We start from the raw sequence: 21,181 nt of genomic DNA on the forward strand, positions 1-21,181 counted from the left end.
AATGTGGTTGCTTTACCACATGCAATGCTGCAATTTTGGGAATGGCTCCATCTAGTGACCAGCAATGGGAAATATTATAAATTAGAATCCAATTGAATCCAATTTATAATATTTCCTGACTTGTGAAAAAAAAAAATAAAAAAAAATAGAACAATGTTTAATCGCCTATACACTAATTGTTTAACTAAAAAAAAAGAAATCATGTTTTGCTGGTAACACATTCCCTTTAAGGCTTATGGAATGTTCACATTTAGACCAGAACGTTTAATCTCACCAACAAATTTTAATCAATACTTTGACATTGAAAAATCTATAGATCACCACTGCTGGCTGAAATCCGCGCGAGCGGTGTACGAGTTCATTGAGCCCGTACACCACTTGTTCGGTTTTCCGAGAAAAGCAGATCAGAAATGAAGCGGCTCAGCGCTCACGCGAGTGCTTCTGCCACTTCGTCTTAGCGATTGCTGGGGTGGATCCCCACCGATCAAAATTTCTGACATGTCACGATGACATGTCAGAAGTTTTTTGAAAGTTTATTTACCCTTTAAATTTTATTACCTCTTTTTGGGGGAGGGAATTAAAAAAAAGAAAGCTATATAAATGTATGTGTTCACTATGTGGCGTAAACAACATGTGATCTTTATTCTATGGGTCGGTACGATAATAGCAAATATGTATAGAGTATTTAAGTTTTACTATTTTTGCACAATAAAAAACACAATCCAAAATTATTTTTTTCACGGCCGCATTCCTAGAGCCGTAAGGGTATGTGCACACAGCTGATTTTCGGACCCAAGCAGAACGCCTCCAAACATCTGCCCATTGATTTCAATGGGAAATATGGCGTTCTGTTCCGACGGGCCTTATTTTTAGACGGCCGTTTTGAAAAACGGGCGCGTAAAAAAAACGCCCGCGAAAAAGTGCATATTACTTCTTGAGCTGTTTTTGATTGACTCTATAGAAAAACAGCTCCAAAAACGTCCGTAAAAAACGCAGCGAAAAATGCGAGTTGCTAAAGAAAGTCTGAAAATCAGGAGCGGTTTTCAACGTTTTTTGTTAACTGGTTCCCGACCGCTGGCTGTATTTTTACGGCCAGCGGTCAGGGACGGGTCCTTAAAACCCGAGCCATAGACTTTCTACGGCTCGGGTTTTAACTTGCTGCCCGCGCGATCGGGCAGCTGAATGTCGGGTCTCCGGCTGTCAGTGACTGCCGGGGACCTTGAGGAGAGGATAGAAGCAGCTTTCACTGCTTCTGTCTTCTATGATCACTTGTACACAGCGCTCAATGAATGCTGTGTATAGGAATAGAGACAGCAGCAGCGGCGCTGTCTCTATTCCTCCCGGTGATCATGTGACTGGTCACATGATCGCCAGGTGCCGTTAGTGGCAGACTGCTGCTGGCTCTAACTAGACCCAGCACAGCCCTATTAGTGACAATCGTCACTATGAGAGGGCTGATTTCCCCTGTAACTGGAGCCCCAGTTACAGTGGAAAACATGGTGTAAAAGAAAGAAAAAAAATATATAAAGTTCCCCAAAGGTCTTTTTTGACCTTTGAGGAACAGACCATAGTAATAAAAAAATAATAAAGTAAAGTGCAAATTTTTTTTTTATAAATACACATAAAATACCCACCCCAAGAAAAAACGTTCCCCCCGCCAATCATTGTTGTAACGCTAGCGCTGACCTAATTACCCTAATATAGACATGTAATATATTAAAATTTACGGTAGACAATGACGATCACAAATAAAAGGTCTATTTTAGGGTAAAACTATGTTATTACCCAAAAAAAATAGCTGAAACATAAAAAAGCTTATTTTTTTACTATTAGTTTCAAACTTTATGAATAAAAATTCTAAAATAGCAAAAAAGGTGTGTATAAAAACGATAAAAAAATGAAACCTGCATTGTCTACGGAAAAAACGGTCGCAAAAATCACGTCGTTAGCCCAACAAATAAAAAAAGTTATAGCCATTTAACTAACGCGTGCTAAAAAGGGCTAAACGGTGTCTGGTCCTGAAGGCGCAAAATAGCCCAGACCTTAACTGGTTAATCATGTGCACATACCCTAACTTGAATCTCCCCATCGATGTAGCCATACGTTGGCTTCGTTTTTTTTTTACCAGGTGTAGTTTTTTTAATTGGTACCATATGGAGCTGCATGAGACTTATTGATTAACAGATTTTTTTTGTGTGGGGGGGGGGGGGGGGGCTGGTGCAATTACGCAGTTTTTTTTTTTTTTTAAAATACCGCCTAAGGCCCCATGTACAGGACCGTATTTTCATCCATCCGTAAATCCTGCCTGTAAATACAGATCCGTAGTCATTCGCAACTTATCCGCATACATGGAACAATATCCGCAATTACGGTCCGTAGTGCATCTGTATATGCGGTTCCGCAAAAAGAAAACCACTAATTATGTACAACATCTGCAAACCTGTTGTCGCCTAGCAACGCTCCTGTAATTACAGACGGCTACCGGTGCACATCCGTAATTACGGAAGCGCTCAGACTGCTATGGGGAGTCCGTGCTGTAATTACGGACAAGAATAGGACATGTTCTATATTTTACAGATCATTTCTATGCAACGGACACCCATCCATAAAAATACAGAAAGGTGTCCGTAGCCCATAGAAATGAATGGGTCCGTAATTCCGGATGCAAAATACGGTCGTGTGCATGGGGCCTGAAGGTAAAACACGTTTGTAATAACGTGTTTATTTTTCGGGTAGTTATAATCGCAGCGATACAGTTTTTAATGGAAAAATTTGTTTTATTGTATTTTTACTGCACACTTAATAAAACTTTATTTACCTGTATTTTTTTTATTTTAGTCCCACTAAGGGACTTCACAATGCTGCCTGTCAGTGTTGTTCTCATGGAGTATTTTGGAAGCTGTTTTTGACGCAGAAACCATGTTGGAAACCGTGCAAAAAAACGACCCGAAATGGTCATTGATTTCAATGGGAGGTGGAGGCATTTTTTGTCCCATGAGCGGTAAAAAAGAAGCGACATGCCCTGATATCAATGCGAGGCAGAGATAGTGTCCTTCGTGGCGACTTTTGCCCGCGGCACTCCATGGCCGTGGCCAAAAAAAACGCTGCAAAAAACTCGGCAAAGGGAATGCAGGCAGGTCAAAATCTGTCTCAAAATTCCTTCTGGAATTTTGAGGCAGATTTTTCCACCTGCAAAATAACCTCTGTGTGAACAGGGCCTAAAACTGACAGGTAGTTTTGTGAGGCCAAGCCTCTGGCACGGCCTAATAGGCATACAGCCATTGTAAGGCCTCTGGCTGCCATGATAATGTATTGGCGGCATTTAAGGGGTTAAAAAGCCGGGATCAGAGATTTCTCAGATCACGGTCATTGCAGCGGGAGCCCGAAAGTCACAGCCCAGCTCCCGTGGTGATTTCAGGGGCACAGCTTCTTGATTTACCAGCAGAAAACTTCGCACTACCCTACGCATGTTGATGCTTCATGAAAAGGTCCAATACCAAACTATTTTTATCCACAAATTGGTGGAGTTTTTATATATCATTGGTTGCCGGATCAACAGCTCCACCTATAATCTGCTGACGGCACCTGCAGGGGAGTAGCAGGAATTTTAGGCCGGATTCACACGAGCGTGTTTGATCCGCGATATAGGGTCCGTATGTCGGCCGCATTTCCCAGACCAAACACACTGCAGGGAGCCGGGCTCCTAGTATCATAGTTATCTATGACGCTAGTTGTCCCTGCCTCGCTGTGGGAAAACTCTTCCCGAACTGTAATCATGTTCTCAGTACAGGACAGTAGATCCGCGGGGAGGCAGGGACATCTAGCGTGATCGATAATGATGATGTTAGGAGCCGGCTCCCTGCAGGGTGTTCGGTCGACATACGGACCTTATATCACAGACCGAACACGCTCGTGTGAATCCGGCCTTAGGCTCTGTTCACATCTGCGTTCGGGCTTTTCATTGTTCTGCTACTGCATAGGATCGGAACTAAAAACCGAAGTCACCGGATCAGTTGAATGATAAAAACCAACAGCACCTATTACTTTTTGGGGTTTCTGTTAAGGCATCTCATTTTGTCTGGCAAAAAATCTCGAATCTGCGACAGATGTGAACAGAGCCAGACATTCCGCTGCAGCAAAAACGCACCATCTCCTGCGGTTTTTACGGCAGAACACGGTGCGTATGTTGCTGCATTTTTCACAATGTTAGGAGATGGGGACATCTCCTCTGAAAAACGCAGCAATTCAGTCAACTATCCGCAGCAGGAATGGACATGCTGTGGTCCGAAAAATACGCACCGGGGGTCATTTTCTGCTCTGAATCTTTACGCAGCGTGTATGAGATTTGTTAAATCTCATCCACTATGCCGCTAATTTATTCTGCTGCGCTTTTTCAGTCCGAAATTCCGTCCAAAAAAACCACAGCAATTTCGAAGCGTGGACGAGCCCAAATACTGTACACACAGATCATGCACTGGGGTAGGGCTATTTTTCACTTTTGGAGACTGATAATAATTCAGCCGTATTATATTTAAATGATACTCCAGATTTTGAAACGGAATTCCGACATGTGGTTAAGGGGATGTGTCATCAGATAATGTGACCATGATATCGGAAATATTTAAAAATAAATTGTAACTCAGACGTCATCTTGCGAATTTCAAGGTCCCTGCTCTACTATTCACTATGTATCGCTGGACGCGAGGCAGTGACGTCATTGCGCCGGTCTGCACAGACCATAGGGATCTCCTCCACTAGTCATTGAAACAGGGTTAGGCGAGTATGTACATGATTTTTATCAGGCACTATTGGGGCAGCTTTGAGGGACATTATACTGTGTGTGGTGCAGCTATGGGGGCATTATACTATGGAGAGGCAGTTATGGCGGGGCATTATACTGTGGGAAGGGCAGTTATAGGGGGCATTATATGGTGTGGAAGACAATTATGGGGGCATTATACAGTGTGGTGGCAGCTATGGGAGCATTATACTGTGTGGAGGGCAACTATAGGGGGGCAGTGTCAGGGGGTATGTTATATAAAGTAGTATACAGCAGGCTCAGGGGAAAAATATTAATTCAATGGCGTAGCATGCAACTAGGGGGTGTGGAACGCAAAAAGAGACGTGGCCTCAATAAATAGTTCAATAATCCTAACCGAGGTAAAATTGTGATTTTGATCATAATTGCCCAACCCTACTTGGTTGTATATTATTCCTGGTGTTATGATATTATAGAGGGCTCAGCGACCACAGGTTGTATTTCTTACTTTTAGGCTATGTTCACACGCAAATTCAAAAACGGATGAAAATTACGGAGCCGTTTTCAGAGAAAACAGCCTCTGATTTTCAGCCATTTTTTTAAAACTGAAAACATTTTTTTGAGCAGTTTGACACAATGAAAAAAACTGGCTCAAGAAGTGACATGCTCCTTTTTACGGGGCATTTTTTTATGCGCTGTTTTTTTAAAACGTCGGCATAAAATAACACCCAGTCTGTACGAAATGCTGTTTTTTCTGTTGAATTCGATGGCCAGATGTTTGTAGGCGATTAGCTCCGTTTTTTTCTGGCATATTTAGGGGCTATAATGCCCTGAAATATGCCTGAAAACACAGCGTGTGAACACTCTGGGGACCTTCCTTACCCCACACCATCACATTACACGTACATCGGAGACCCTTGCCATGCATGTGATTCTGAATGTAGGCTTTATAATAAGGGACTAGTGCAGGTCATGTCAGCAGCACAACAATGTATGAAATCATTCATCAGCCATTGGAGAACTAGAACAGATTTATTTTCATATATCTGGAAGCCACCTGACGATTAAAACAGCAATTCCACAAGATAAAATAATCTTCAATATCATCAGGCTCCATTAATACTGGCAGGAGAAATCCTAGAAATGTGCCAAACTTTCTAGTGATTTTTTTCTTCTATTGATGGAAGAATAAGGCTGGATTCACACAGCACAGAATTTTTGCAGATTTTGATGCAGATTTTTGAGCCAAAGCCAGAAGTGGTTTCAAAAGGAATGGGAAATATATAAACGTCTACTTTTCCTTCCTCCTGGATCCACTTCTGGCTTTGGCTCAAATCTGCAACAGCCTTAGGGCATGACCACACGTGGCGGATTTCCTCCGCAACTTTCCGCATCAATGCCGCACAGAATCTGCGTTGCAGATTCTGCAGCGGATCTGCACAAAATGTGCAGTAAATTGATGCGGACTAGCTGCTGCGGACTGCGGGAAAAGTGCTTCCCTTCTCCCTATCAGTGCAGGATAGAGAGAAGGGACAGCACTTTCCCTAGTGAAAGTAAACGAATTTCATACTTACCGGCCGTTGTCTTGGTGACGCGTCCCTCTTTCGGCATCCAGCCCGACCTCCCTGGATGACGCGGCAGTCCATGTGACCGCTGCAGCCTGTGATTGGCCTGTGATTGGCTGCAGCCGTCACTTAGACTGAAACGTCATCCTGGGAGGCCGGACTGGAGACAGAAGCAGGGAGTTCTCGGTAAGTATGAACTTATATTTTTTTACAGGTTGCTGTATATTGTGATCGGTAGTCACTGTCCAGGGTGCAGAAACAGTTACTGCCGATCGCTTAACTCTTTCAGCACCCTGGACAGTGACTATTTACTGACGTCTCCTAGCAACGCTCCCGTCATTACGGGAGCCCCATTGACTTCCTCAGTCTGGCTGTAGACCTAGAAATACATAGGTCCAGCCAGAATGAAGAAATGTCATGGCAAAAAAGCAAGACGCATCCGCAGCACACATAACATGTGCATGACAGCTGCGGACTTCATTGCGGAACTTAGAATCTCCATTGAAATCAATGGAGAAATTCCGCCATGAGTCCGCCACTGCTCCGCAACAGACAGAGCATGCTGCGGACACCAAATTCCGCTCCGCAGCCTATGCTCCGCAGCGGAATGTTACGCATCGTCTAAACGAACACTTCTAAATAGAAGTGAAAGTCAATGCAGAAACGGCTCCGCTGCGGATTAATTTAAGTGAAATTCCGCCACGTGTGAACCCAGCCTTAGGGTATGGGCACGCGCGCACACAAAATTAAATTTGCACCCATTTTTTACGGCTGTTTTTGGAGCCGTTTTTCCAGAGTCAATGAAAAATGGCTCAAGAAGTGACATGCACTTTTTCTCGGGCATTTTTTTTTTTTTTTTTTTTACACAGCCATTTTTCAAAACGGCCGTGTAAAAAAACGGCCCGTCGGAACAGAACACTATTTATCCCATTGAAATCAATGGGCAGATGTTTGGAGGCGTTCTGCTTCCGATTTTTCGGGCGTTTACAGGCTGAAAAACAACCGAAAATAAGCCGTGTGAACATACCCTTAGGGCCAGTTCACACAGTTTTTTGGCACTGAAACCACGTCGGAATCCACACCACAAGAACGGCCCAGATTTCCTCCCGTTGATTTCAATCGGAGGCAGAGCTTTTTTCCCCACAGGCGACCTTTTTTACCCTGATGCAAGCTCTAAGATCGTCAAAACTGGAGTGTACATATTTCTTTACCCTTATACCTGCAAGTATAATTATCCTATACTACTTAAAGGGGTTGTCCAGGCATGGAGCGGTATTTCATATTGATTACCTATCCACAGGATTGGTCATCAGTTTATGATCGTGGGGGTCCGACACCCAGCACTGATTAGCTTCTCCGGCACCGGAAGTTATGCAGTGTTTGGTGCCGGAAGCAGAAGGCTCCGATTACTGTATAACAGCCGTGCTGTAGTACTGCAAGCTCGGCTCCTATTCAAGTGAATAGGAGCAGAACTGCAGCTCGGCCGCTATACAGAGTACAGGCCAAACACTGCATAACTTCCGGTGCCGAAGGCAGCTGATCGGTGCTGGATCCGGGTGTTGGACCACCTCTGATCATATACCGATGACCAATCCTGTGGATAGGTCACCAGTATAAGAAAAATTGCCCCATGCCAGGACAACCCCATTAACATCAACTAATAAGTGTCAGCGCACTGAAATCTTCGTGTCTGTTACTTCTTTATGCTGCTTTCAGACAGGGCATCATAGATACCTGGCCAATCCGCTTTAAGGCTTTGTTCTTTCGACTGATCTTAGATGTATAGCACTTTAATGTTAGGAACTGGTATAACTGGCACGGTTTGATTTATCTATGGCTTCATGCACACGACCATGCCCAGACGGCCGTGGACAGCCGGACGTTTTTACAGGCCGTGCTCCCATTATAAAAGTATGGGAGCAGTTAGCCCACAGTGCGGGATGAAACCAGAGTACCCAAAGCAAACCCACACAAGCATGGGGAGAATTTACAGACACCACGCAGGTGTAGCCGCTGGTTAGATACACACCCAGGACCCCAGTAAGTGCCAACCACCATATTACGCAGCTTTAAAATGACTTACTTTCATCATCTGAGTCAAAACCAAAATACAGCTGACACTTCTTTTGTGCTAGATGCTCTTCAAGTGCTTCAGCGCTACAGTAATTTGTTAGGCACTTCCCACATCTCAACTTCTCCACTGGAGCTTTAGGTACTATATGAGTGTCAGAAGTGTGATCCTTGTCATTTTTCCTGCGTTTTGGCATACTAATGTACTGTTCGGCTAGATAACTGGGCGGCAATAGCCTACTATAAGGCCGCGCTCCCACTGCGCCGTACGTGGACGAGGATGGTGCCGCGCTCGGTTTAGAGGGAGTCTGTGCATTTTCCGTTACAATGTTTGTTGGTGGAGTCTCTTGTGCAGTATCCGAGCTTGGCGGATCGTTTTTATTAGTTTCTGTATCATATTCAACAGATGCGGATGTTTCCACCACAACGCTTGGCTCCTGAGCGGCGTGTCCATTGAGGCTTTGTTCCTCAGCATCAGCCTCCGTGGCTTCTGGTATTGAATCCTGCCTAACACAGCAACTGTGAAGGATCTCCTCAGGTAAGTGTACTTCACCGTTAACTTTTTTCTCTGCTTGTTTATAGGTCTTTGGTTCTGCTACATCCTTTCTTGACTTCCAAACGGGAACAGGCAGGTCTACAGCCTCCACTTCCTTGGCCGGTTCTACTTTTTTGCAAGAAGGTGGAGACAAGTCTGGTTGATGACCCAAGCTCCTACCGTCCTCTTGTGGAACACGATCCATTTCTAGAGACTCCGTGTCCAGTAAAGGAGTAATACTATCTAATGGATCTTGGTCATAGTGCTGAGCTTCGTGCTCGTAGAAGGAAGAAATTTGATCAAAAATTTCTGGACAGTTCATGAAACCACACTGAACTTCTAAAGTCTCGTGGCATTGCTGATGTTCAGCCAGTTGAGTGGAAAGTTTAAATCTCTTATTGCAATTGAACTGCTGGCAAAAATAGACATTGGGATAGAAGTGCAACTTTAAATGGTCAATGAAATGTTTGCAGTTCACAAACTTCCTCTGGCAGAAGCGGCACTTGCCTTTGTTCCACGCCATGATGTGCTGCTGCACCTTCACATCACATGGGTGCGCTTTCCGCGCATGCTTATTCAAGGCTCTTACCTTATGGAAAACCCGTTGACAACCCTGAGCAGGGCACGGATAATCAACCTGACGATTTACAACTGGGTCTTCTCTACAAACGAAAGAGCCATTTAATCGAAGACCTTGGCTTAAATCTCGATCGGTATCATCATCTAGATCTTGCATTTCACTTAGTGCGGCCAGGTCATCTGAATTGCTTACATCTGTAGAGAATGAGGTCTGTGTGGCTGTGGAATAAATTAGATTTCCTCCATTATGGTCGACTGTGTGGTTTTCACCCAGAACGGTATGCTCATGGTCCACTAAGTCAGGGTTAGAATTTCCAGTCTCTGAAGACGAAGGTGATGTCTCTGAAGAGTTCACCTCATTTGTATCTGAATGTATATGGAAAGGGTCCGATGGAGCTTTAGCAGAATCTCCCGCTGGATGCCTTTGCATTTTCTTTAGGTGATGTTTTAGATGCCTGAGCATGGTCACTTTATTCCTGAACTTCCGTGCACATATAACACATGAAAAGCAGCCCCTTTTATGATGGGTCTGTGCATGTCTAAATATGTGACCACCCAAAAACTCTCTATTACACAAAGTACAACGATGCCTGGGAGTATTAGAATCTGGCTTAGCGGGGGTGAGCACAACATGGTTTTTCTTAGGATTTGGTAACCCTCTAAGCCTGGTACTGCTTTCCTTGTGCTTCAATTCACCATTGCGTAACTGCATCGCAGGGCTAGCCGAAGGCAAACTTTGCTGTTCAACAACATTAGCCGGTGCGTCAGAGTTTGATAAAACCCGTGCGACTTCATCTCCCAGCAAAGCAGCACAGTTTGTTTGGATCATCGAGAAACTCCAAAATTCTGGATCAAATAATAATCCCCTTTTTAATATAGGAAGTAGTTCAAAGCGCACTCTATTCTCGACATAGCTGGTAAACTCATTGTAATCCTCGTCAGAGTATCTATACAACCGTTCAACAACTCTATACGATTCTATGGTCCGCTCCAGGAAGAACACAGACAATGCACAGATCCTGCAAATCTCCAAGTCAGTGGGTAAAAAATAAGCTATGGTTTTATAAATTAAAGACTTCGTTTCGGGGTCGTCTTGAAGATCCAACTGTAATGCACAGCCACATATTTCAACCGACAGTTGCACAGCCCCTTCACCAACCTGTGAGAAAAAGGAACATATTAAAAGAATGAACCCAGTCCATATAAAAGAAAAAACATTGTGCTGAATCAGACTGTAATAAAAAAAAAAAAAAAAAGCACTTTTTTTTTTAAACCATTTCACTACCAAAAGATATATGCAATACATGTAACTAAACTTTAAAAAAAACATTTGACAGGTTATAGTGACATGTCAGACGTTTTGATTGGTGGGGCTCGGATCACGGAGACCACCACCGTTTACTTAAACGAAGCCACAGATCAGCTTTCCCATAGACTTTCTATTCAGCTGTGAACCTCTCGCTCAATTTCCCGGGTAAAGCGGCACAGTGCTCACCCGAGCGCTTCTGTGGCTTCATTTTAGGGATCAGTGGTGGTCTGAGTGCTCGGACACCCACCGATCAAAACGTTTGACATGCCAATATAATATGTCGAACGTTTTTTGTTTGTTTTTTAATTTTAGTTACGCTTTTAACGATTGCCACGACTAGTGCTTCGATCTCGGTATCAGTATTTCAGTGTTCAAATGAGGCGACGGTCCGCTTTAGGAGCAGTATTGGGGGTGCAGCACTCGTTCGAAGACAGAATAAGGTTTTACTTTCTGGTTCTGTCCCCCCCTTCAACTTAATCAGGCCCTTTGTTGACTGCACGACGCAAATATTTACTGGCATCTGGATCGCAGAGATTTTTGATCTTTCAGATATGTGAATGTTGACATAGGCATAAGTGGCATGTATAAAAACTCTATACATCTTTAACTTTTATTTTTAGGTGCTGTGCGTCTCAGGCTCTGTTGGGTCAGACTTTTACACACAGACCTTAATTATTATGCATTTTTTCAAAATGTTTCGCTTTGATGCAACATGAACGAGACGTTCCCATCACCGTTAAGTGCAGGGTGCCGGGTGTCTAATTTCATAAAATGTATGGGTATGAGCTACATTTTATAATTCAGGTTTCATTTGTGTATATCAAGTGTGAAAAAAGATGATCTATTGGCTCTCCGGACATTAAAGGGGTTATCCGCCGGCAGGCAAAAAAAAATAAAAATATACCCAAACACCTAGAACCTTGCCTAACCAATGTAATTGTATTGTTTTGATCTTAAAAAATAAAATTACTATGTTCGTACCATTACATCCATATTGCTCCCTAAACGCTGCACGGCTGCCTGCTTGTAGGCTGGGCTGGACTGCACGCTGTTCTTTGGGTCTTTTCCTACATGTCCCATCATGCTTTGCTGTCCTCTCTGCACAGAAATCTCCGCCCACCACATCCCTCTGCCCGTCGTCCTGAATTGCTCCGCCCCTAGTCCGCCTAGAACTTCCCACGTCAGTCACTTAGTGAAAAATACCCTTCACAGGTGCAATGCTAAACTTCTGAAGGGGGCTAGCAAAGCTAACGATCAGCGCCAGGCCCTTTTGGTCACATGTTGAATGATGCGCCGACACCAAGTGAAGTAGGAACCAGTCCGAGGTCGCGTGTAACGGTGTCGGCACGTCATCAAGAACTAGTGAACTACAGAATGAAAGGATCATATCGACTGGCGTTGTGATCCAAAAATGAAAAAGCAAGTACATTGAGAAGCAGGTTTATATGTAGTGAGGAACGGATTTAGACTAGGTTTGTATTGTCCGGATAACCCCAGTAAATACGTGCATAAAATAAAGCTGGAGAATCTTTTCTTAAAATTCATATTTTTTCTGTTCCTAATATTTTCCTTCTGGAAATGTATGAATAAATTGACAAACTGGGCATTACCATTCTTCTGGTCAATAGAGTGTCTCCCTACACAGTCTGACGCTGACCAATCGGTGCTGCCAGTGAGACCGTGTAGACACACATCCTATTGAAAAAGGGAATAGTAACACCCAGTTTTCAATCTTATATAAAATATTTTTTTCGAGGGTTTATTCACACAATGCGGTGTGCAAAACCACGTGTTTTTACCGCGAATTTGCTGTGTTTTGCGTTCTGAGCAACTGCAGCAAATTGAAAAATGCATGCCTTTTTTGGTCGTGTTACAAAAAAAAACAACGCAGCGAAAAAACACGGTATGAGTACACCCTAATAGTATTTATTTTCTGATCCCGCAACCACAGCAAAAAAAACATAAAAGTTTTTAAACTCAATTTTTGTTTTTGTGGTGTGGTATCGGTGCGCCGCTCTGCCGCTCCGTCACTGCCCCGTGTGAATATATTCTAGTGGACGATTTGTTTTTACAAGTTTTCTACAAAACAGCAAGATATTTCTGCTCAAAACACACTTACTTCCTCTCTGATGGTTTTCATGAAGGGAAATATGACCTTGACGTTTGCAGCAACCCGCAGCATATTGTAGCATTGCTCAACAAATACTTGCTTTGAAGGGTTTACTTTCAATTGAAGTTTACTCCAAATAAAAATTAAATCCCTGCAAATGAGAACAGATTAATTAAATACACATCTGGTGACGCTGTAGAGATACACACTGGAGCTGGTTTATCAGTTCCCCTAATATAGCCCTAATATCAGGATAGCTCCCTTATTACAAACCCACGTAAACATGGTGACAAGAATCAGATATAGACACACATATATATATATATATATATATATATATATATATATTTTATTAATATTATAAAAGTGTATTATTTTTTTTCATTTTGAAGGGGTCGTGTCAAAATAAACATTTATCAGCTATCCACAGGCTAGGTGATAAAAGTCTGATAGCTGGGGGCCCCATCGCGGTGACCCCCACTAATCACAAAAACGGGGGTCCCGAAGCCGTTCTTCCTCAGTGTAATTCCCAGCAGTGAAAGGAGCGGTGGTCGAACATGCGCGGTGCTGCTCCATTCAAAGTCTATGGGACGGACGTGACCACCACTTCACTCAAGCTCCTCACAGCTTGGGATGCAATGAGGAAGAACAGGGGGCTTAAGACCCCTGTTCTGGTGATCGGTGGGGGTCCCCGTGACGGGGGGCCCACAGCAGTCCGACATTTATCATCTAGCCTTTGGATAGATGGTGAATGTCTATCTTAGGATAACCCCTTTAAGCCACCAATTATCCTGAAGTATCAAGAAGGCAACCCCCATTCCCCCGGGGTTACCACCAAATCCAAAACATCTAATAAGCATGGGAGTGATGTCCCAGATTTCACCATTATATAAATTTCTAACAAGGTGCTCAGCATTACAAATGTAGATGAGTTATAAGGAACACACGGCACACAGATTCAGCGGCATGACACCAAAATAATATAGGATCTTTTTAATTGTAAGAATCTACAGGCAAAATTTAAGACCATAAGCCCCCTGTACAGGATTCATATTATACTATACTGTGTATCTATGCATCCGAACTTTAAAAAGGAGAGGTTTTAACCAACTTTCTGCAATAGATGGCATATAGGTTGCTTGGACTCCATTGCAGACAGAGTAGTGGGGTTAGGGTCCGGTTTTGACTCCTAGTCAGAAAAAGTCGCCTAGGCCCCTCCCCTTTCCCTAACTACTAATAGATATGGACCGGCACTAGAAGAAAAGGGGGGAAAGAAGGGAGATCCATTGCTGGAAAATAATCATGTTTTTCTTTAATTATATTTAACCCTTTAGACAGAAGTATTGGAAAGTCCAAGATCAGAGAAGAAGGTGATTATGGTTTGTAATAAGTACTTTCTGTTACGCCTCCCCTTAATATAACCCTTTGTAACGGTTTCTGCGTCATGTAAAAATAGGGGTTAAAGCAGAACGGTCAGGCTGATGTTAATCTACAGGACGTCAGCATGTGCTGGATGAGGAGCAGAGGAGATGTGACATATGGAGTTTATTAATACAGTGTTTATAGCAATGTATAACTCCTATGTAAATCCTTGTTTGCTTTGTTTCTCAGCATCTCCGGACTCTCCCACCTCACATTGATCAACATCTATATACCGGCTCATGAACGGGAAGTTATCAATCTCTATGACAAGTAAATACAACTGTCCACTGCGGGCCTCTATGGTAAAATATACATGTATGTTCTCCGCTGCAACTTACATGCCGATAATCAGCCTAAAATAAAAAAGTATAGGGTTATTTTCTCTCATGGCAGAAGAGTCTACGCTCTTGTCTCTGCAATATGTGCATGGAGTTTTTACATGGAATTTCTGCCATGTGTGAGCCCTTAGGCTGTGTTCACATCTCGCCGCCAACGTGCATTCTTTGCAAAATCGCCGCAAAAAGCACAAATTGACCACGCCGTGTGAACACAGCCCAAACCAGCAGAAACATTATCTGTACACACTCGCCCGTGTGAAAACGTTTACTGGGTGAGAAGTAGAGGAAGTGATTTTTCAAATGACTGGCTGCTCTTTGGACACTTACCAAACACAATACATCTTTCCAGTTTGCAGCTGTGTGATCAGAAAAGCTTCGCTCAGTTGCAAAGCCAACGCTGTTTTACCTTCTTTTTCAATATAGCAGATAATTTTAACTCCGTCACCGCAATCGATTCTTAGTACATGCTGCAAAAGTCACAAAACAGGTAAGAAATATGAAACTTAGAACAGGCATATCATCAGTTAATAAAATGATCATACATTTACCATCACCAAGTTATGGAAAAGAAGCTAAAAACAAAAAAAAAAAAAAAAAGGATTACATTTATATTACAAAAAAAATAAAAAATAGTCTGTCCCCCGGATCACTACATGATCACACATATCTGCATACAGATCAGTAAATGACATTTGCAGCTCTGTCTAATTGGACTAGTAAACTAATTCATTTTATTATTTCTTTTTTTTATCAACTTTTACTGAGATTTTCCACATAACGTAGAATTCTAACAGCATATTAACAATCCCTCAGCGTGTGAATAATATTGTGTTAAAAAGGGCGCCTGCTGTGGACAATCCACTTGTTAGAAAAGTTCCCTAAAAATAATCTGATCGCAGGGATTCCCGCATGTTAAAACCCCAGCGATTGGCTGTAATCTGCGAGTGAACCTCGATGCAAGCGTTCAATTCCCCTGCAGCGCCCCCACAGGGGAAATGAAGTGTCAACGAACTGTCTGTGTAGCCATTCTCTTCTCCAGCCAATTGGTGGAGGTCACGAGGGACTCATTATTATTAATGTACTCATCCCAATAAATGTGCAACTTAAAAGAGGGCTTTCCGGGAATTAACCATTGCTGGAATTATTCTTATTATTATTTTTTTTTAAAGAAACTGATGCACAGCGATGCAAAGAAAGAAAAAATAGTGCTGCATTCCTAGTCCCCTTCACGGTGACATAACCTAGAATTATAGGGTCTATTTTTCAAACAAAGCATAAAGAACAAACCTCAGGAAGCAGCTTCTCTGTTAGCCGGGTCATATGCAGACACATAAAGTAGGCCTGATGATAATACAGATTTTTACCGACTTCCGGGTGACTCAAGCAGGTTGTTATTAGAGCCACTGCTTCTGAAATACGTTCACAGGCAATGAGGTACCGCACTCGGAATTCAAAGAACAGCTGGTTCTCAGACCTCAAGTATTTATCCACTGCAAAGGAAAAAACATCAGATTACTGCCCAGGTCATTATTTAGGTTCTGGTCACAAAATACTTTTGAACTATATCAGACATACAAGTATCATTGGCTGCTCTTGGGGGGACATAGATCATAGGGGCGTCCTTTGAGAAGATGTTTGGCAAGTTCACATCTGGATACCTTCTTTCAGGGCACTAAAATGCACAAGTTACCCCAAAATAAACATACGGTAAAGTATACCATGTTATCAATCCCATGTGGACCATGCCAGTTTTGGCCTTAAGCAGAAGAATTTAGCATCTTTGTATTCTGGCGGTAATGTTTTTAGGTTGACTGTTACGGGGATACCAAATACGTGTATATTATGGTGTGCACATGTTTTTGTTTATTTTGTTTGTTTTTTTTAACAAACTTTATTCATGCCTTTTCTTTAATTTTACAGTTTAGGTTCTGATCATTATTTATGACTATAATGTCTCAGCATAGATCTATATACTTGTACATTAGCCTGCGTACGAATAGTATACAGAGGCAGTTGTTATGGAATACCCAAGTAGTATGGCCAGACAGCCCTGGGGGGGGGGGGGGGGGGGGAGGGGGGGGTTCCTCAAATAACCACAGGCTGGATGCCCATATGTGGCATAGGCACAGACTGCATCATAGGGATTCCCCAGGATGCAATCAAAGGTGACTCCCTCTAGGTCTCTGCCCTTTTATGTTGCAGTCAGCACCGATTTTGGCATACAACGGATTAAACAGCAGAGATGATATAAACCTTTATTCATATGTTAAACGTAATATATGAGTAAAGCCTAATTTCTGAGCCATTACAAAGTGTGTAACAGCAGATAAAACTTATTATATAGTCATACTAACCTAAGTAACTACTTGTATAAAAAAAAAAACGCTGTCTTGAATTATAGACCCCCATGGTCTTGCATGAATATATAAAAAATAAACTAACCGTCTTCTATAATAGGGGGGGCATATATTGCTTTTTTCTTGCTACGAGAGTATTTTACCCAGGTAATTGCTATATCTCCATCTACATTTCCAATTAAATTAAATGAACTTACCAATATCTTGAGGTTCAGATTTCCCCTTAAGAGTAGCTTGTAATACTGGATCTTCCCAAGGGCCTCCATCCTTAATAACACACGTAACTAGTCTTAAGTCTGTGTTGTCATATCGGATTAACAGGTCATGGCATTCCTAAAATGAAAAAAAAACGTTAAGAACAATGTAATGACCAAAACATAATCTAATCAATTCCACACAGTATTCATTTTTGTAGTACCCATCAGATAGGATTCCAGTTTTTCCCATCCTCAGCCATCTAAAATCTGAATATATATATTTTTATTCGGCAAGATTGACATACACAATGCATATTCTAACAATAACTGGCTGAAACAGTATCCTATATTTTAAGAGAAAATGGCACCAATAGGAGACCGATGTGACAGGGAGTGATACATTATATCATGTTGTGATTCAGTCCTTGGGAGAAAACGGCGGCTACAGGTGCTCTATTGTATGGAATCACGTGTATGCGTTCAACATCTATAGGTCCAGCAGAGAAGGGTCTAAAGCCACAGACCCTAAACGCTCTTCTCTGGTAGTACATTGCTACTTATCAGAGGTCACAATGACGCCTGTAAAGGCACTGGTACGCTTTTAAATCAGTTTTATGCATGAGACTTAAAGAGGCTCTGTCACCAGATTTTGCAACCCCTATCTGCTATTGCAGCAGATAGGCGCTGCAATGTAGATTACAGTAACGTTTTTATTTTTTAAAAACGAGCATTTTTGGCCAAGTTATGACCATTTTCGTATTTATGCAAATGAGGCTTGCAAAAGTAAAACTGGGCGTGTATTATGTGCGTACATCGGGGCGTGTTTACTACTTTTACTAACTGGGCGTTCTGACGAGAAGTATCATCCACTTCTCTTCAGAACGCCCAGCTTCTGGCAGTGCAGACAGCGTGTTCGAGAGATCACGCTGTGACGTCACTCACTTCCTGCCCCAGGTCCTGCATCGTGTCAGACGAGCGAGGACACCGGCACCAGAGGCTACAGATGATTCTGCAGCAGCATCGGCGTTTGCAGGTAAGTCGATGTAGCTACTTACCTGCAAACGCTGATGCTGCTGCAGAATCAACTGTAGCCTCTGGTGCCGACACGATGCAGGACCTGTGAGTGACGTCACAGATCTGCACTGCCAGAAGCTGGGCGTTCTGAAGAGAAGTGGATGATACTTCTCTTCAGAGCGCCCAGCTAGTAAAAGAAGTAAAAACGCCCCGATGTACGCACATAATACACGCCCAGTTGGACTTTTGCAAGCCTCATTTGCATAAATACGAAAATGGTCATAACTTGGCCAAAAATGCTCGTTTTTAAAAAATAAAAACGTTACTGTAATCTACATTGCAGCGCCGATCTGCTGCAATAGCAGATAGGGGTTGCAAAATCTGGTGACAGAGCCTCTTTAAAGCGGTTTTCCCACGAGACACATATATGACACATCAGCTCTGGGACCCGCACCTATCTCCAGAACGGGGCCCCCGTGTTGCGGCTGAATGAGATTTTCCGACCATGAAAAACGTTATATGGTCGTGAGTTACGTGAACAGCGTAACTCGCTGAGGGCGAACCTTCATAGCAGAGCAGCTAACAGCTCGTGCGGGCGTCGAGACCGCTGAGCTGCGACACTAGACATCACCAGCTATATAAGCCAATCAGAAGCGGAGCTGGGGACGTCTATTACTGCAGGCTAGCTGTTTCGGCACACGCGCTGGCTGTTAGCAGCTCTGCTAGGGGGAGACACTTCCTCCAACATACTGGCCTACTGTCCCGGAGCCTTATATATGGATATCCCCTTGCTGCTCACAATCAGTGGCTCTCTCTCTGGCAGACTCTGCCCCACCATGCATTGCATGATATGCCATTTAATTCTACATTTCGCTTACTGTAGCTTTCCCCGGCTGTAGTCGTACCCCAAAAATCCCAAAGGAAAAAAGAAATCCTTACCTGAACCGAGCCAAGGATGTCTTTTAGAGGTGCCTCATAAAATTCATCTTTCCCAAAAAACAGCAGCAATTCAAAGAGACTCCTGAAATAAAAGAGCAAATCCCTGAGATTTATATGAAGATCGAAATTGGCAAAAAATTACCTTAAAAAGAAAACAGACTAATTAAATGGTGCCACATATCAAATCACACTAGAATGTTACTAATCTAACCTCTTGGCCACATCCACTGCATCAGGGGGTTAGAACAATGTGCCTATATGTATGACACAGACCCAGGAGCTAAGTCCGCGCCATCAGCAGCGGGTGTCAGCTAGAACATACAGCATACACTGCTGCAACGGCCAGGAACGGAGCTAGCTGCAATCCTGGTAGTGTAACCCGCTTAGATGATCCCTCTGTCACCCCATTGGTGCCCCCACTACGCAAGTGCGAGGTGTCGTTGGATTGCTATGGCAGCCAGGGGCCTAACAAAGTATTGCAGTGTATTATATGAGAGATCAGAAGATCGCACATTCAAGTCCCCTACTGGGACTTTGGAAAATTAAAAAAAATACAAGAGAAGATAATAAACCAAAAATTGCAATTTTTCCTTTACAACGTCCCTTTTTTTAATTGGAGGGAAAAAAAAAAAAAAAAAAAAAAAAAGAAGAATACATAAAAAACAAAAACAAATACTATAGATAAGTGGTAATGGCGTATCCATAGCAACCCGTACTATAAAACTAACACATTATTTATCCCGCACAGTGAATGCTGTAAATAAAAAATAAAATAAAAACACAATGCCAGAATTGTTGATCACCTTGCCTCCAAAAAATAAATAAAAAAGTGATCAAACAGTTGTATGTATCCCAAAATGATACGAATAAAAACTACAGCTCGCCCCATACAAAATCAAGCCCTCTCACATATTTCGTGTTGACACCAAAAGAAGTGTTTTTGTATTGAGCAAAAATAGTAAAACATTAAAAAAAAAAAAAAAAACCTATGACGTTGGTATCGCTGTTAACGTACTGACCTGAAGAATAAAGTTAACATGTCACTTATGCCAGATGGTAAGTGCCTTAGCAATGCCGCAATTTTGGGGGTTTTGTTTGTTTTTTTATCCCATTCCCCAAAATGTATTAAAAAAATTCTATACGTTATGGGTTTCTCAAAACGGTGCCTTTAACAAAATATAACTTGTCCTGGATAAATCAAACCCTCGTATGGATACGTTGACGAAAAAAAAATTAAAAGCTACGGCTCTCGTAACAAAATGATGCAAAACTGTATAAAATTTGCTCTGTCCTTAAGGCTGGGTTCACACAGTTTTTTTGCAGGCGGAAATTCTGCCTCAAAATTCTGATTTTCGCGGCATAAAACTCAGCTAAATACACTTTCTCTGCCTCCCATTGATGTCAATGGGAGGTCAGAGGCGTAAACGCCCAAATATAGGGCATGTCCCTTCTTTCTCCCGCGGGACGATTTTACCGCTTGTGGGGAAAAAACGCCTCCGCCTCCCATTGAAGTCAATGGGAGGCATTTTCTGGCCGTTTTTGACAAGTTTTGCAACGCGGTTTCCACGTAAAACCCAGCCTCAAGGTTTATGGTCACTGTATCAACCAATTCAGAACTCCGTAGATAAAAATATTATGAGTACCCTGACTATAATACCACTGAGGTGGGGTCTACACATCCATTCATTTTTCGTCAGGCTTCCCTAGACCTTTGACAGCCAGAATAGTGTAGCATGCTGCGCTAATTTGTCCAGAAAAAACAAAAACCACTAAGGCCCTGTTCACACGTTTTTTACAGGAAGAAAAACTGTGCCTCAGAATTCTTTCAAGAATTTTGAGGCAGATTTTGACCTGCCGGCGCCTTTTTGCCGCGTGTTTTCGCCCGCGGCCATTGAAGTTAATGCAAGGAACGTGGGCAGAAAAGCGCTTAGAAATTAGCACCGCGGGGCTTTTTCTGCCTCGTTGATTTCAATGGGAGGTCAGAGGG

The 21,181-nt window shown here is 42.7% G+C and overlaps 1 protein-coding gene across 1 annotated transcript in view; it reads right to left on the reverse strand.

Moving 5' to 3' along the window:
* Positions 1 to 21,181, reverse strand: part of ZNF654 (zinc finger protein 654) — a 36,417-nt gene that overhangs the window by 1,266 nt on the left and 13,970 nt on the right. Inside the window, exons 3-8 of the mRNA XM_075854467.1 lie at positions 19,195 to 19,276; positions 17,242 to 17,377; positions 15,975 to 16,177; positions 15,015 to 15,154; positions 12,937 to 13,078; positions 8,408 to 10,667 (exon numbers count right to left, since the gene is read on the reverse strand). Of these exons, the coding sequence (XP_075710582.1) occupies positions 8,408 to 10,667; positions 12,937 to 13,078; positions 15,015 to 15,154; positions 15,975 to 16,177; positions 17,242 to 17,377; positions 19,195 to 19,276 (2,963 nt within the window). The remainder of the gene's footprint in view (positions 1 to 8,407; positions 10,668 to 12,936; positions 13,079 to 15,014; positions 15,155 to 15,974; positions 16,178 to 17,241; positions 17,378 to 19,194; positions 19,277 to 21,181) is intronic.

The sequence above is a fragment of the Rhinoderma darwinii genome, chromosome 2 (genome assembly GCF_050947455.1).
Source record: "Rhinoderma darwinii isolate aRhiDar2 chromosome 2, aRhiDar2.hap1, whole genome shotgun sequence".
NCBI classification, from domain to species: Eukaryota; Metazoa; Chordata; class Amphibia; order Anura; family Rhinodermatidae; genus Rhinoderma; species Rhinoderma darwinii.